Genomic DNA, 12,383 nt, shown 5'->3' with positions numbered 1-12,383 from the left:
TTACCAACGGAAAATTCATGCCTGCGCCAAGCTTTTCGGTCGACAAGAGTATCCGCGTCCGTCCTGTTTTGAAGTCTGCTAGTGCTCGACTCTGATGGTCCGGAGATAGGCCGGCGTGCAGGATGTCGACCGCACTTCCGGGAAGGGAGAGGTCCTCGAGCTTCTGTCGGAACCAATAGAGCATTTCGGTGAGCAGTGTTGTGTCATCACAATAGACAATTGACTTGTCCAGGTCTGCGAGTGACTGTCCCCCACGCGGCAACACAAATCGGAGGTCCTTGAAGCTCTTCACATCGTGCTCCATGTGTATGACAACTGTCGAGAGCTCCGGACGGAAGTTTCCGATGTTGAAGAGGATGTAATCATCCTTCATTCCCACATGCGCAGTGAGTGACGCCCGATACAGCGCAGGCAGAGTAGCCGACATGGCGATCAATGGGGTCATACTACCCACAGTCGTTCGCAGCTGATGCATCCGGCCATACGCAGGACGCCAAGTGTCCGACTCGTGAACGCAATGCGCTTCGTCGATGAAGATCGCGACGAGCTGGCGCTTGTACCACTCGGAGTACAGGATCTGCGCAAACACGGGCGACTCCAGCATCTCGACGCAGACGTAGGTCACGCGATAAAATCCACTCGCAACCTGTTCAAGGGTTGCTGAGTCCTTGCGGCCTGCATGTATGAACACCGACGGGATACCCAGTGTGTTCGTCCTGTGATCGCAGTGACATGAACAAACGGTTATAACATAAGCAGATGTGTGCGGACTCACTGATTCTGACCTTCCTCTCCGAGGCTCGTAAAAGGTGTGATAACGAGGACTACACCGCGATCCAGAGTAAGGAGCGGGAGAGTCCATAGGAGAGACTTGCCGAAGCCGGTCGGTGCAATCACGCAGATGTCCCCACTGCGAGCGAGAATTGCATTGGAGCACTCCATTTGAAGCTCTTTGACCTCTCCCTCGAGCGGGATAGCTTTTGCACCGCGAGCAAGCATGCTCCACTGTGTTCTCAGGAGTGGTGTGGTCGGATTGATCTTGGGCGGAAGATCGCACTCGAATGCGAAGGCCTGGCGCCGACGCCGTCCTGGAGCGTTGAGAGAGTATGGTTTGTAGGGAGGGGGTTTCTCTTTGAGAACGTAGCCATTGCGGTAGAGAGCGTGGTGATTCTTGGCCTTCGAGGCGAGTGGTGATATGCGACCCGGCGAGTCGGAAGGACTGCCCCTCGACTGCTCACGAGCAAGAGACTGGCCACTGGCCTGAACATGGCGGGTTGGCGAGTGAGGTGTAAGGAGCTGGACATTGGTCGACGAGCCTGTCAATGGTGTACGTGGGGCATGTGTGGATTGCGAGTCCTGCTCAGCACGACGACGCTTGCGAGGTGGAGGCCATACTGCAGCTTGCATTTTACAGCTCCGAAGAGCTCTAAACGCGTAGAAAGACAGCCACGCGGGTTTCCGGAGACAAACGAATGGATTGCAGTTAAAGAAGGGTATTATACATCGCGCCGCACACGCAGGAGAGCGCGATGGTACAGGCGACGCGACGCGCGAGTGAGTGAAGCGCCCGCCGCGAGTCGCGAGACGCAAAGGTCCCCTAGGGCGCTCGTTCTCGTCCAGACTCTCACGGACGGGTTCCCTTTTAGGGTGTCCGTGAGAGGCGGGTTCGAGACTAGATGGATCCGAAGGCTGCGCCCGACGATAAAAGCGCGAGTGCGGCACTCGAACAACCCGATTACTCCCTTTTCACTTTCACGGGTCTAATCCACCTCCGTCGTTTTCCTTCGTATTCAGCCTGGTGCTGCCCTTGTAGCCTTTTATTTACGACATGCTGGCCAAAGTTTTCGTGTACGCCCTCCTCTCCTTCGCTGTTGTCAACGCGGCTCCCATTGCGCAGCGCGACCGTGAGTGTTCCGCAGTTTGGCGCGAAGAGATGAGCTGACGTTATGTTGTAGTTGTGAGTGAGGCGAGCTCGTTGTTCGGACATGCAACATCTGTCGGTGAGTGTCCGTACTGTGAAGTCGACGCGACGCGACACTAAAGTATGATATGTATAGTTGGCTCTGTCTGGGGACAAGCAACCCATGGCGGTATGTTCTGACTTCACCATTGTTCACTCACTGCATACTAACACGCGGAGAAGTGGCGGCTGGTATTTTGAATGCGGAAGGTAGGTTCTACGCGAACATCGACTTCTTCCTTTCCAATGTTAACTATCATCCTCGCAGCTTCCTCGATCTACCGGTCTGCGACCTCCGAGCTCGGAACTTCGACTGCTCGCGTCCATGCAACTGTGACCAGTATGTACCTTCTCTCTATTCCTGACCTCTGTCTCACAGGAGGTCCGTATAGCCATCCACGGTGCTCCCGTCGTTGAGGTCACGTCCGTCGGAGGTCCTGCGATCACCCTGGCTACCACCTCGCTCCCTGGCCAGTCACACTCGCGCCCGGTGGCGACGACGACGTTCGCCGGCCACACCTTCCTCATCCCGTCGAGGTAAGTCCCGCCGCACTCACGCACCGACGGCTCTCTGACGGTCCTCTAGTGTGTCGCACTCTCACTCTCACACGGGCAGTGCCTCGTCCCACCGGCATCACATCTCGTCCACCGCATCATCAAGCTCGTCCCACAGTGGCTCGTCCACCGCGTCGTCCTCGTCGAGCACGGCGTCAAGTACTTGGACGAGCGCGTTCCCGACGAGCAACGGTGCGCTGAGCATGCAGGCTCTGAGCATGTCAAAGCCGATGATGATGGGCGCCGTCACGGTGCTCACCAGCCTCCTCGGCGGCGCCTTCATCGTGCTCTGATCCTAGCCGGTGAACGTCGAACGTCTGCCTCCGACATACGCTGTTGACAGCATGATCCTTACGAAGATGTAACGACTTGAGGTTCGCTATACACGACTTATTTACATGTCTGCATAACTTGGCCGTCCTAGTAGTAGTGACTGGGTGGCTTTATTTATACTTTCATGAATTTCTGAGCGGAGTGGCAGCTACGCTGCGGTCGGCATAAGTATGATAATGTATCGAAGACGACGGTACAGTGGATGCAAGACCAAATGATACATAGAGTGCGCAAACCAGTATACAGGGCCCGTCCCTGCGACTCTAACAACCAATTCGAGGGGTGGGCGTAGGAGTAGGAAGTTCGCCGGTGATCATCGCTGGCAGTGGCATCCTCATCTCGTTTGCAGGCGCGAGAGGCGCGTTCATTACGGAGGGATCAGCAGTGCCAGTCGGGGGCGTGTGCAGGTCGTCCCTCGAGTCGTTCGCATCCGCAGTCGACCTCGGGACGTGCTCGGTTTGTGGCGCCTTCTCCGAGATCCCAGACGTAGGACCCTCAGTGGCAACATTTTCTGTCTCTGCGGGGGCGGACGCAGCGCTGTCTCGTGTAGCATCTGCACCGCGGTTGAGCACTTGCACCTTGACGCGGCGCCCTCCCCGCTTCTCGATCGCCTCCACTATCTCGCGAAACTCTGCCTCCCCCGACCCTGTCCCTATGACGTCCTCCATGCCTTCGAAATCCTTAGCTTTCTGGATTGCAGCCCGAAGGTTCTTGAGATCAGAGCGAGACGCGTTGACGCGTGTGCCTTGGAACTGCGAGGTGCAAAACTTGGTCACGCCCCAGTTGTTGCCGAGGTATTTGCTCTGAGAAGGCGTTGCCCAGATTAGAAAGGGATCGACGGCGCGAGTGGGAGTATGCTCAACCTACCAGTCGCAGATATGAAGGGATGAGAGTGTGCTCGAGGTCGACCAGAGGTGTTGGGGAGAAGCAACTTGGGTTGGACTCAGCCGCGGTGGCAATCATACATGAATGCGCTCCTGAGTGGCGATAACCGCCACATGGCCAGGCCTTGGCATGAGCACCGACGCTTTGTTCTGAAAGAATCGACACGCACTTGTGATTTCTCGTATCCGGACTGCATCCTCATAACCCTCGCAGTCGCCGTTCTCGATGACAGCCACGCCCCGGCCCATTCCCTCGACAAACTCCACTATCTCACGCAGCCGGTCGACGTGCGCAGGCTCCCGCTTGCGCTGGTTCCGCGTCCGACAGTGCACCGTCAACGCGCTCACGCCGGTGCCGATGATGCGTTCGACGAGCTTGAGCGTTTCCTCTTGCGTAGGTAGCAAACGGATTTTCGCAGATATCGAGAGCTCGGGGGGCATGGCTTCTCGGAGGGCGCTGAGGATGGAGCAGAGGAGGTCGGGGTTCGTCAGGAGAGCTGCGCCCATTCCGGAGTGCGTGGAGAAGGGCTTCGGACACCCGCAGTTGAGGTCAAAGCCGGCGACGTCGTTCATAACGGCCTTCGCTGCTTGGACGGCGGTCTCGGGGTCGGCGGAGCCTATCTGGTAGATGAGGTAGGGCTTCTCGATGGGGTGTGTCATGAAGATCGCCTTTGACTTTCCGTTGTATGAGACGACACCGGTGGCAGCTACAAACGCATTGAGAACGGATCGCGCAAAGTAAAACCATGTAACTCACGATCGACGACCCGCTCGGCGTGCAAAATCGCCTTGTCTATTGTCTCTGGACCCCACACCAGCGACGCCCCATGCTTCAGGGAATACAGACGGGTAGGCACTTTTCACTAATCAGAAGATGCGAACGGTTAGAGCTGTACGAACGTACGCACATGCGCCTGATCTGACCATCGGGGCGAGCATGAGACCATCCTTGTAGTCCTCCGGGGTCAACGGTTCAAAGTCTAGTCTTGGTCGCTTTGCGAGGCGCGGCGACGACGGCGAGTGGGAGCGTCGTGACATGGTTAGGAGGAAGGGAGGAAAGTGGTTGCGTCGACTGAAAAGAGCAAGCAAGAGCATGACCCGGTCCAACTTGTGCAGGGCGGGTCGTCGATCGAGTCAATTTTGGTGTGCTTGCTCCTCTTTCTCGAGTTTCAATGGCGATGTCTTTCTTCCGGCCTTAGCGACTGCGAAATATTTACTGCAGCGATGATATTGAGCACTTTTTGGCAAATCGGGTTGCTGGCGACCGAATGCATCGAGAGTGCGTGGAGAGGAAGGACGCAGCCAGGCGCTTGCGCACGATTTGCTTCAGCTTCTGACATGCACGATCGCGACCACCGCAGCAACTCGACTAGGCGACGGGGCACACAGCGGCTGAGCCTCTTGTAAGGAGAATTCAGATTGACGGTCAGCAGTGCGTGAATGGCCGATGGATATCGTGAGTGCTCATTCCTAGCGCTGTGGGTAGTACGACCGCAGCCTCTGCTCAGTGCTCACGCGCACGACTGCAATGCAGCCTACTGGTTCAGGACACAGTGTCCGACCGACACTCGTACTTGCTTGTACTGCAGCTACACCCGGGTCCTGGAGTGTTCAGCTTGGGATATCAAAGGCGTTGTACTTTCCGTCGACTCGGCGTCGAGCGCCGACCGCTCGAATCGCGGATGGCCTCGGTGGACACGAGACTGGGCTCAGCACTATCTAGACTGCTCTTGCGTGCTTGACGCATGTCATATGTCCGTCGATGGGAGGATAAAAGGCGAACTGCGATGCTGGTCCCTTCAGTCGTACGTCCTATTGAACCACCTCTACCGCTCGGCCCCATGGTGTCAGCTCCTCGCTGGTTCGCCGCACTCACGACGGCCCTCGGGCTTCCCGAGAACAAAGGCCAGATAAGTGCGTACAAATTGACATGCGCTGCGTATGTGCCATGGGTCGCTGATGATTGCACAGTGTATCAGCTCGCATCGGTGGATGCGAACGGCAGCCCACACGTCCGCACCATCGGACACCGCGGATTCATTGAGCCCGAGGACTCTCCTCACCTACCCCTCCTAATGAGTGCGACGGACATCAGGACCGCCAAGGTCGCACAGATCCTCGCAAACCCGCACGTCGAGCTCATCTGGTGGTTATCGGGATCGATGGAGCAGTTCCGCCTCTCTGGCCTCGTGCGACTAGTCCCTCCTCCTGACGCTCAACTACCCGTGCAACCCACGAAGTTGTCATCATCTACCTTTGACAAGTTAGACGGGCAGGGATTCGATTGGGAGAAGAAGCGTCAGGAAGCGTACGACGGGCAGCCGCCATTCTTGAGGGCGGGCTTTGCTCGTCCGCCGCCAGGGAGCATCATCGAGAACTACGACGTGGGGAAGAGCTGGGCTGGAGTAGTTCCCAAACTCACCGACGCGCAGAACGAGGAGGAGAAACACGCCTATGAGAGGGGTTTGCGCAACTTCGCGCTCATGTTCATCGAGCCCGTGGAGGTGGACTGGCTGCAGCTGAAGGAGAAGCCCAATCGGAGGACGAAGTTCATCAGGAAGGGAGAGGAGTGGTCAGAGTACGTTGCTGTACCCTGATTGAGGTCTTGTATGGAATGCGGTATGTGCCAACACCTTGGTTGAGTGTAGTCAACAGGGCACTCATCGGATAGGTCAAGCTGTACCGTTGAAGATTCTGAAATGCTGAGCTCTACGCATATGCTACCAATAAGTTAAGCAGATTTGATGCTTGACGGCAGAACGAGTGACCCAGACAACGAGCGTGGCCATTTGGATGATCATGAAGTCGATGTGAGCTTCATCTCATACTTATGGTTCATCATGTCTGCGAGGCGTTCTGTGGGGACTTGCAGAATGATTGTAAGTCTCGGCCTGTCTTACAGTCCGGTTGATTTAATGGCACGTCCAAGGCACTGACGAGTGTAGCACAATATCGCTGATTACTGTAGGGCGCAAATGGACTGTGATTCGGTGCTGGCACTAATTCGTTGGTCAAAAGGTGAGTAGTGTCGGTCAAACGGTCGCAGCCACGGAAGTAGAGGTTCACGTAAGGAAGCCAGAAAAGAATCCATATCCAAGTCCAGCAACCGGCCGAGTGCGCAGTAGCACCAGTACTTACTTACATGCCTGAGGCTACGTAGGCCGCCGGCTTCCTATGTTTTGATGGGCCTACGAGACGTTCCAATTACAGTTGACTGGCAGCATAGAATCCGCTTCTCAAGATCCGGGCCGAACTTGTTTCGGCCATTTCCTGTACCCTGTTAGCACGTCGGGTAATCCTCAGTTGTACGCGAGACTGGTTTAAAAGCCATCGCGCCCATCGGCATGAACTACCACCTCCGAGTCCGCGCCCTCCTACGAAGACGACATCCCACTCGCAGAAAGTCACTCGATATCACTATGGCGCCAGGATCCCCACGATGGCAGACTGCCCTTACGCGCTCTCTGAGCCTGCCAGAGAACAACAAGGAGTATAACGGTGGTGAGATCAAACTCTCCTCGCGCAAGTAAACCTCGCTGATCGGCCGTCCTAGGGGTCCAGATGGCTACTCTGGATGACGGCGATGTCCCGCGCGTCCGCACAGTCGGATCCAAAGGAATCCTGCACCCCGAGGGCTTCCCCAACTTGCCCGTGTTCGTGTTTTCTACGGACGTGCGAATGGAGAAGGCTCCCCAGTTGCGGAAGCACCCTCGCGTGGAGTTCGTCTGGTGGTTCCGCGGCTCGAGCGAGCAGTACCGATTCACTGGTGTCGCGCGCGTTATCACTTCGCCCGACGTCGACCTGGGGCCTGCTGGACCCATCCAAGAAGAAACCCTAGCATTGGATACGCTAGACAAGCAGGGGTATGACTGGCAGAAGAAGATTCGGGAGCTCTACAGCGAGGGCGATGACGATGGGTCCCGGGCGAGCTTCAATCGTCCCCCGCCCGGAACGCGCATCCCGTCGTACGAGACGGCCAAGGATTGGGTTCAGGCCGTGCCAAAGCTGGGGCAGGCGAAAGACGATGTGGACCGGCGTAATCAGGAGGAAGGACTGCGGAATTACGCTCTGCTCCTTGTCGAAGCATTCGAAGTCGACTGGTGCGAGCTTGCGCTAAAGCCTCATCAGAGGACGAAGTTCAGGCGACACGGCGACGCATGGGAGGAATGGCCGGTTGTACCGTAACTTGTAAGCTGGTTGATAGACGCTATACGTACGAAGGGACAACTGTACTAGACTGTACTCTGAGACGTCAGAGTTGCACAGTGGGGAAAATTGTGATGTAAACCTACCTCCATGAGAGCGGACGTACGGTCCAATCTATTGGACCTCACTGCCAAGACTACGCACCTGTGACCGCTTGCTCTGCGAAGGTCAGTCGCCGTTGATACATGTAACTCAAGTATAACTAGTGCGAGATGATTTCTGTCGCATCGATGCAGTAGCATGGTGTATGTATGCACCTTGTGTGGTGTACAAGCGATGGACCTAGCAATTATCATTCAGCAAACGTCTCCGAGTTCCATTTCACAGCGGACACACGGAGAAACAGGGTCAGAGATTCCCGCAACGCAGAAAACCATCGGCAGAAGGGCGTCGGGGTTACGCATACACCTCTCTGTCGCCACTGGGGCGGGAAGGCCAAATGCTGTCCAGACTCCAGGTTGCGCCGCCCTGTGTGTGACCGGCCGTGAGTACCTTGCGATGCAAGGATCTCGACAATGAGTTCGGAGCCGTTCGGAGTCTCCTGCCGTGTGTATGTACTCAGTGCAGAGGTGGTGCAATCTCGGAGGAAACGAGGCTCTATTCTGTCAGGGCCCTTGTTGACTTGCGGCTATTACTAATGCCTTGGTACTGACCCCGCACTGAGCGCAGTACCGGCACAGCCCTTGCCCCGGGGTGGCAAAATCAGAATGATCCAAGTTTGCCATCACCGCCATCATCAAAGAAACGTGTGACTTTGGACCGAACAAATCTAAACAACGGAGGTTAGGCCGCATCAGATGCAGTGAAACACCAATGCATAGTCTCGTAGTTGCTGGCAGTCTTGCATACATTCGGCGGACATACGGAACAGCGTACATCTGCCAGATTGACATCGTCATACACCAGAGTGTCTCCGACCATCGGGGACACAACGTTGATCACACCGTTTTGACTGTTCGAAAGTCGCACAGACAGCACGTCAACGGTAAGCTCCGGAACGTTAACAACGCAACACTCACCGAAATGAGTGACCCTGAATGATCTTGCCCTGGCAGCGCTGCCAGGTATCGGGATGTCGTCGTACACACCTACCTGGGTCGTGTAGAACCCAGGCGTGTTCGGCCTGACTACATTTTCGATGTCGCCCATGTCGTACGAGTCCTCAACGGTATTGATGTCGACGATGATCTCGCCATCACGGGCGCCCCTCTTCCACGAGATGCGACTGAGCTCTGCTGTGCTGAGAAGAGTATCTGGGTCGATGGATAGTTGCGATGCGAGCGAGCGAATGCTTAAGATGAGTCGAGATACGGAGACTGAGGAGACGGCGAGCAGAAAGCTTTGGCGCGTATGCATCAGCGCGTTCATACAAAGCCGGAAGGAGACATGGGCTCACTTTGAGAATACGGCAGTGTATAGGAGCTGAGGCGGGTCAGAGACGTTGGGAAAAGGAGCCAAATCACGCACCGACATGTTCCCCTTCTGGATGGACCCAATAGTAGTAAATACGGCAGCAACTTCAAAACGCACGATATCAGTCATGGAAGTGAGACAAATGACTAAGGTGGATTCAGATGTACCGAAAAATGCGAAATAGAATACACCGCCACTGCAAAGCAATGTAAGATTGTTCAGAAAAAACCCGTAAGAATGTGACGTACTCTCTGACTAGTCGGCTCATTACTTGCGAGTGTCTCCCTTGTCTGTGGAGGTGAAAGGCCGGCAACATAGTAGCGACGAAGAGGATGGATTGCGTGACCAGATAAGGAAGAAATATGGTCCAGACTTCGACGATAGGCGGTGCAGGACATCCTCCGAGTGGTAGAGGAACAGGGTACACGTAGCCGACAGAATGAAAGATGGTGGCGAAGTTCCTAGCGGAAATCACGATAGAAGCCACGAATATGCCCAGGACGACTATTCGAGCAACGAGCCTCCCAGACAGTATATACCACACCCTCATGACAATTATTGCTGCGACAATTGTCAATGAATACAACTACGATGACAGTAAGAGAGATGAACCTTGTACGACAGTAATGCCAATGTAGTCAGTCACAAACACTGTTCGAAGTGCACGGGAGCAACTGGAGGGTGTTAATGAGACCACGTCACGCCTCACAGTGGGGATTCCGTTGAAATGCTTACAACTGATCATCCACAGTGTCAGAAGCAGGTAAATCTCATTAGCTGGACTTGTTGACGCACCTCATCCGATAAGTCCGTTCCGAAAAGACCTGGACAAAGTCTCAGAACGTGAGGAGATACCTCTGCGACGTGACTCACATGCCAGGCCCAGTCTGTTCAATGCGCGTTCAGTCAAGGAGAGAACGTGCACAGCACAAATAGCATTACTCACATAAGCACTACTGGCGAGAAATATCGGTTCTATCTAGTGGTCAATAGTGGGGTCAAATGCCAGAGCAGTAGCATACTCACCCATAAAAATAGTAGTTTTGACGTCGAGAAGGGTCCTGCCCAGAAATACTTTACCTGTTGCCCGCACCATCAATCAAAAGCGGTAACGGCTTGCTGAACGGTACTAGCCTCTTGTTCGAATGTGAGGCAGTGGTCGTATACAAGCCAGACGAATCCTGAAAGCGCAAGGCAACGAGCCCGAAAACCGCCCTCATAGTCCGGGAGTGCAGCAGCAGGAATAAAAACTATGGACAGGCTCGCCGACAACATGAAATGTGATCCCGAGTTTGCGAAGGCAGAAGCAAGAAGCTTGGGAAGCACACTGGAGTCACTCAGAGGCACACGTATATCAGTTGTAATCGTGAGAGCAAAATTGAAACATATCGTGAGATAGCTGAAGTCAAAGTCTTCAAGCATCCAATCATTCGAAGACGACTCATGACAGATGTGACGTGAGTTCGTGTCGAAGGACCACCTGATGCCAGAGCCGGCACGTCGTAGCAGCGCACACAGCTACTGGGCCTGTAACAGTAAGCGGGCTGTATGTATCCATCAGGGAAGAAATTGGTGCATCTGACAACGAGACGTACCGTGAATCTCAAGGAATGCTGCAGCCCGAGATCCTGAGAGCCAGGGCCACCTCATCATATCGCCAGAGGTATGCGAGTAATACACTGTCAAAAGTCAAGTGGTCAGAGGGTACCATGCAGCGCGCTGGGTCAAACATGTCGGAATATTGAGCCCAATATATAGACTCGGCGGAGGAATAGTAGGTAAGGAATGGGTTTGCGAACCTGGCGAAGTGAGAGGTAGAGGAGCCTCAAGCGCTGGTGTGGTACGTTCGGCTTTCGCCGCTGCCGCTGCCGCTGCCAACCAAATTAGGAAGAGCGACGTAGGTTCGTAGTTCGTTCGATCATCGTCGACACTACTTTGAACTTATCTTCATCCCCCACCCGCCTACAAGACGCACCCCGATGGCTACAACTCCTCGCTGGAAGGCAGCTCTCACGAAGGCACTCAGCCTCCCAGAGAATAAACAACAGAACGGTACGGCCCTCGCCTTCAGGTATCGGAGTACAAGTACCAATCACGTCAATCTATCCCAGTTTATCAGCTCGCAACTGTTGATGCGAACCAAGATCCTCGCTCGCGGACGGTCGTACATCGCGACATCCTGCATCCGGAAGGATGCCCTCATCTCCCAGTTCTCTTGACCACTACGGACGTGCGGACGCCAAAAGTATCGCAACTTCGCGGCCACCCACGCGTCGAGATTACGTGGTGGATGGGAGGTTCTCAGGACCAATTCCGCATCTATGGTCCCGTCCGCGTCGTGCCATCTCCAGATGCGAAGCTAGATTCTGGGAGTGGCTCCCGGGAGCCATCTCTGGCATTCGATCGCATGGACGAGCAGGACTTCGACTGGGAGAAGAGCCGTCTCGACGTGTTCGACAGCATGAGCGCGCATATGAAGGCCAGCTGGTGCCGTCCACCGCCCGGAAGCACCATGCAGTCTTACGACGAAGCGAAGAAGTGGCCGCAGACCGTGCCGAAGCTCAGAGAGGCGGAGACAGAGGAAGATAAGCGCAACCAACAGCAAGCCCTGCGCAACTTCGCTCTTGTTCTCATTGAGGCGCTCGAGGTCGATTGGGTGCAGCTGGCTGAGAAGCCGAACCAGAGGACGCGGTTTACGAGGAGTGGAGAGGAGTGGAAGGAAGAAATCATAGTGCCGTGATGGAACCCGACGCCCAGCACCTGCGTCTCGGTTTCATTACTTGGAAAGTGTATCTCTAGCCAGGCCCCTTCGGATATGGATGAATATGGCGCATTTGTATTCTGTACTGTGAATTAGGGCGGTTGAACTGTATAGTAACCTACTACCCGTCCGCCCACGTACCATTTCACATGATGCATGAAGCATCGGCTTCGTCTCCGAGTCATACTCAATGTGCGTTGCAAGCCCTGCCTTACACTCAGGGTTTTCGCTGCCTGAAAGTGATGGCGACATACTGTAGACGACATGCATT

At 55.0% G+C, this 12,383-nt stretch overlaps 6 protein-coding genes across 6 annotated transcripts; 4 read left to right on the top strand and 2 right to left on the bottom strand.

Moving 5' to 3' along the window:
• Nucleotides 1-1,828: 1,828 nt before the first annotated feature.
• Nucleotides 1,829-2,808, top strand: B0H18DRAFT_1118993 (uncharacterized protein; the record flags this gene model as incomplete). The annotated part of the gene is made up of 7 exons (XM_048033884.1): nt 1,829-1,904; nt 1,956-2,000; nt 2,058-2,090; nt 2,144-2,170; nt 2,229-2,300; nt 2,353-2,497; nt 2,547-2,808. 7 exons carry the CDS (start codon nt 1,829-1,831, stop codon nt 2,806-2,808), a joined length of 660 nt encoding a protein of 219 aa, XP_047893736.1.
• Nucleotides 2,809-3,111: 303 nt separating this feature from the next.
• Nucleotides 3,112-4,770, bottom strand: B0H18DRAFT_954777 (uncharacterized protein; the record flags this gene model as incomplete). Its single annotated transcript, XM_048042290.1, has 5 exons — nt 3,112-3,651; nt 3,716-3,882; nt 3,903-4,439; nt 4,490-4,588; nt 4,641-4,770. The coding sequence occupies 5 exons, from the start codon at nt 4,768-4,770 to the stop codon at nt 3,112-3,114; spliced, it is 1,473 nt and encodes a 490-aa protein (XP_047893735.1).
• Nucleotides 4,771-5,470: 700 nt separating this feature from the next.
• Nucleotides 5,471-6,611, top strand: B0H18DRAFT_1006483 (uncharacterized protein). The gene is made up of 2 exons (XM_048028659.1): nt 5,471-5,646; nt 5,704-6,611. The coding sequence occupies exons 1-2, from the start codon at nt 5,478-5,480 to the stop codon at nt 6,327-6,329; spliced, it is 795 nt and encodes a 264-aa protein (XP_047893734.1). The 5' UTR covers nt 5,471-5,477; the 3' UTR covers nt 6,330-6,611.
• A 540-nt stretch (nt 6,612-7,151) lies between these two features.
• On the top strand, nt 7,152-7,917 carry B0H18DRAFT_1118990 (uncharacterized protein; the record flags this gene model as incomplete). Its single annotated transcript, XM_048033883.1, has 2 exons — nt 7,152-7,233; nt 7,286-7,917. The coding sequence occupies 2 exons, from the start codon at nt 7,152-7,154 to the stop codon at nt 7,915-7,917; spliced, it is 714 nt and encodes a 237-aa protein (XP_047893733.1).
• Nucleotides 7,918-8,528: 611 nt separating this feature from the next.
• Nucleotides 8,529-11,170, bottom strand: B0H18DRAFT_1006471 (uncharacterized protein). The gene is made up of 15 exons (XM_048028658.1): nt 10,947-11,170; nt 10,486-10,895; nt 10,378-10,431; nt 10,298-10,326; nt 10,225-10,238; nt 10,147-10,175; nt 10,118-10,119; nt 9,964-10,025; nt 9,600-9,912; nt 9,519-9,547; nt 9,406-9,455; nt 9,335-9,360; nt 8,958-9,277; nt 8,756-8,890; nt 8,529-8,707 (listed from the first exon to the last, which is right to left on the bottom strand). The coding sequence occupies exons 2-14, from the start codon at nt 10,771-10,773 to the stop codon at nt 8,877-8,879; spliced, it is 1,230 nt and encodes a 409-aa protein (XP_047893732.1). The 5' UTR covers nt 10,774-10,895; nt 10,947-11,170; the 3' UTR covers nt 8,529-8,707; nt 8,756-8,876.
• Nucleotides 11,171-11,247: 77 nt separating this feature from the next.
• Nucleotides 11,248-12,290, top strand: B0H18DRAFT_933174 (uncharacterized protein). Its single transcript, XM_048041749.1, has 2 exons — nt 11,248-11,403; nt 11,463-12,290. The coding sequence occupies exons 1-2, from the start codon at nt 11,331-11,333 to the stop codon at nt 12,089-12,091; spliced, it is 702 nt and encodes a 233-aa protein (XP_047893731.1). The 5' UTR covers nt 11,248-11,330; the 3' UTR covers nt 12,092-12,290.
• The last annotated feature ends 93 nt before the right edge of the window (nt 12,291-12,383 follow it).

The sequence above is a fragment of the Fomitopsis serialis genome (genome assembly GCF_022376445.1).
Source record: "Fomitopsis serialis strain Sig1Antser10 chromosome Unknown B0H18scaffold_31, whole genome shotgun sequence".
In the NCBI taxonomy this organism is placed as follows: Eukaryota; Fungi; Basidiomycota; class Agaricomycetes; order Polyporales; family Fomitopsidaceae; genus Fomitopsis; species Fomitopsis serialis.
Note: the sequence above shows the minus strand (reverse complement) of the source record. Positions and strands in the feature narration are given on the sequence as shown.

What these genes read in the sequence shown, in the direction of transcription:
- B0H18DRAFT_933174 (XM_048041749.1), top strand. Translation starts at nt 11,331, where the DNA reads ATGGCTACAACTCCTCGCTGGAAGGCAGCTCTCACGAAGGCACTCAGC. An exon ending in AGAGAATAAACAACAGAACG is followed by an intron (nt 11,404 to 11,462) that starts GTACGGCCCTCG and finishes AATCTATCCCAG; the next exon opens with TTTATCAGCTCGCAACTGTT.
- B0H18DRAFT_1006483 (XM_048028659.1), top strand. Translation starts at nt 5,478, where the DNA reads ATGTCATATGTCCGTCGATGGGAGGATAAAAGGCGAACTGCGATGCTG. An exon ending in CGAGAACAAAGGCCAGATAA is followed by an intron (nt 5,647 to 5,703) that starts GTGCGTACAAAT and finishes ATGATTGCACAG; the next exon opens with TGTATCAGCTCGCATCGGTG.
- B0H18DRAFT_1006471 (XM_048028658.1), bottom strand. Translation starts at nt 10,773, where the DNA reads ATGCTTGAAGACTTTGACTTCAGCTATCTCACGATATGTTTCAATTTT. An exon ending in TGGCATTACTGTCGTACAAG is followed by an intron (nt 9,913 to 9,963) that starts GTTCATCTCTCT and finishes CAATTGTCGCAG; the next exon opens with CAATAATTGTCATGAGGGTG. An exon ending in ATTCTATTTCGCATTTTTCG is followed by an intron (nt 9,456 to 9,518) that starts GTACATCTGAAT and finishes TGCGTTTTGAAG; the next exon opens with TTGCTGCCGTATTTACTACT.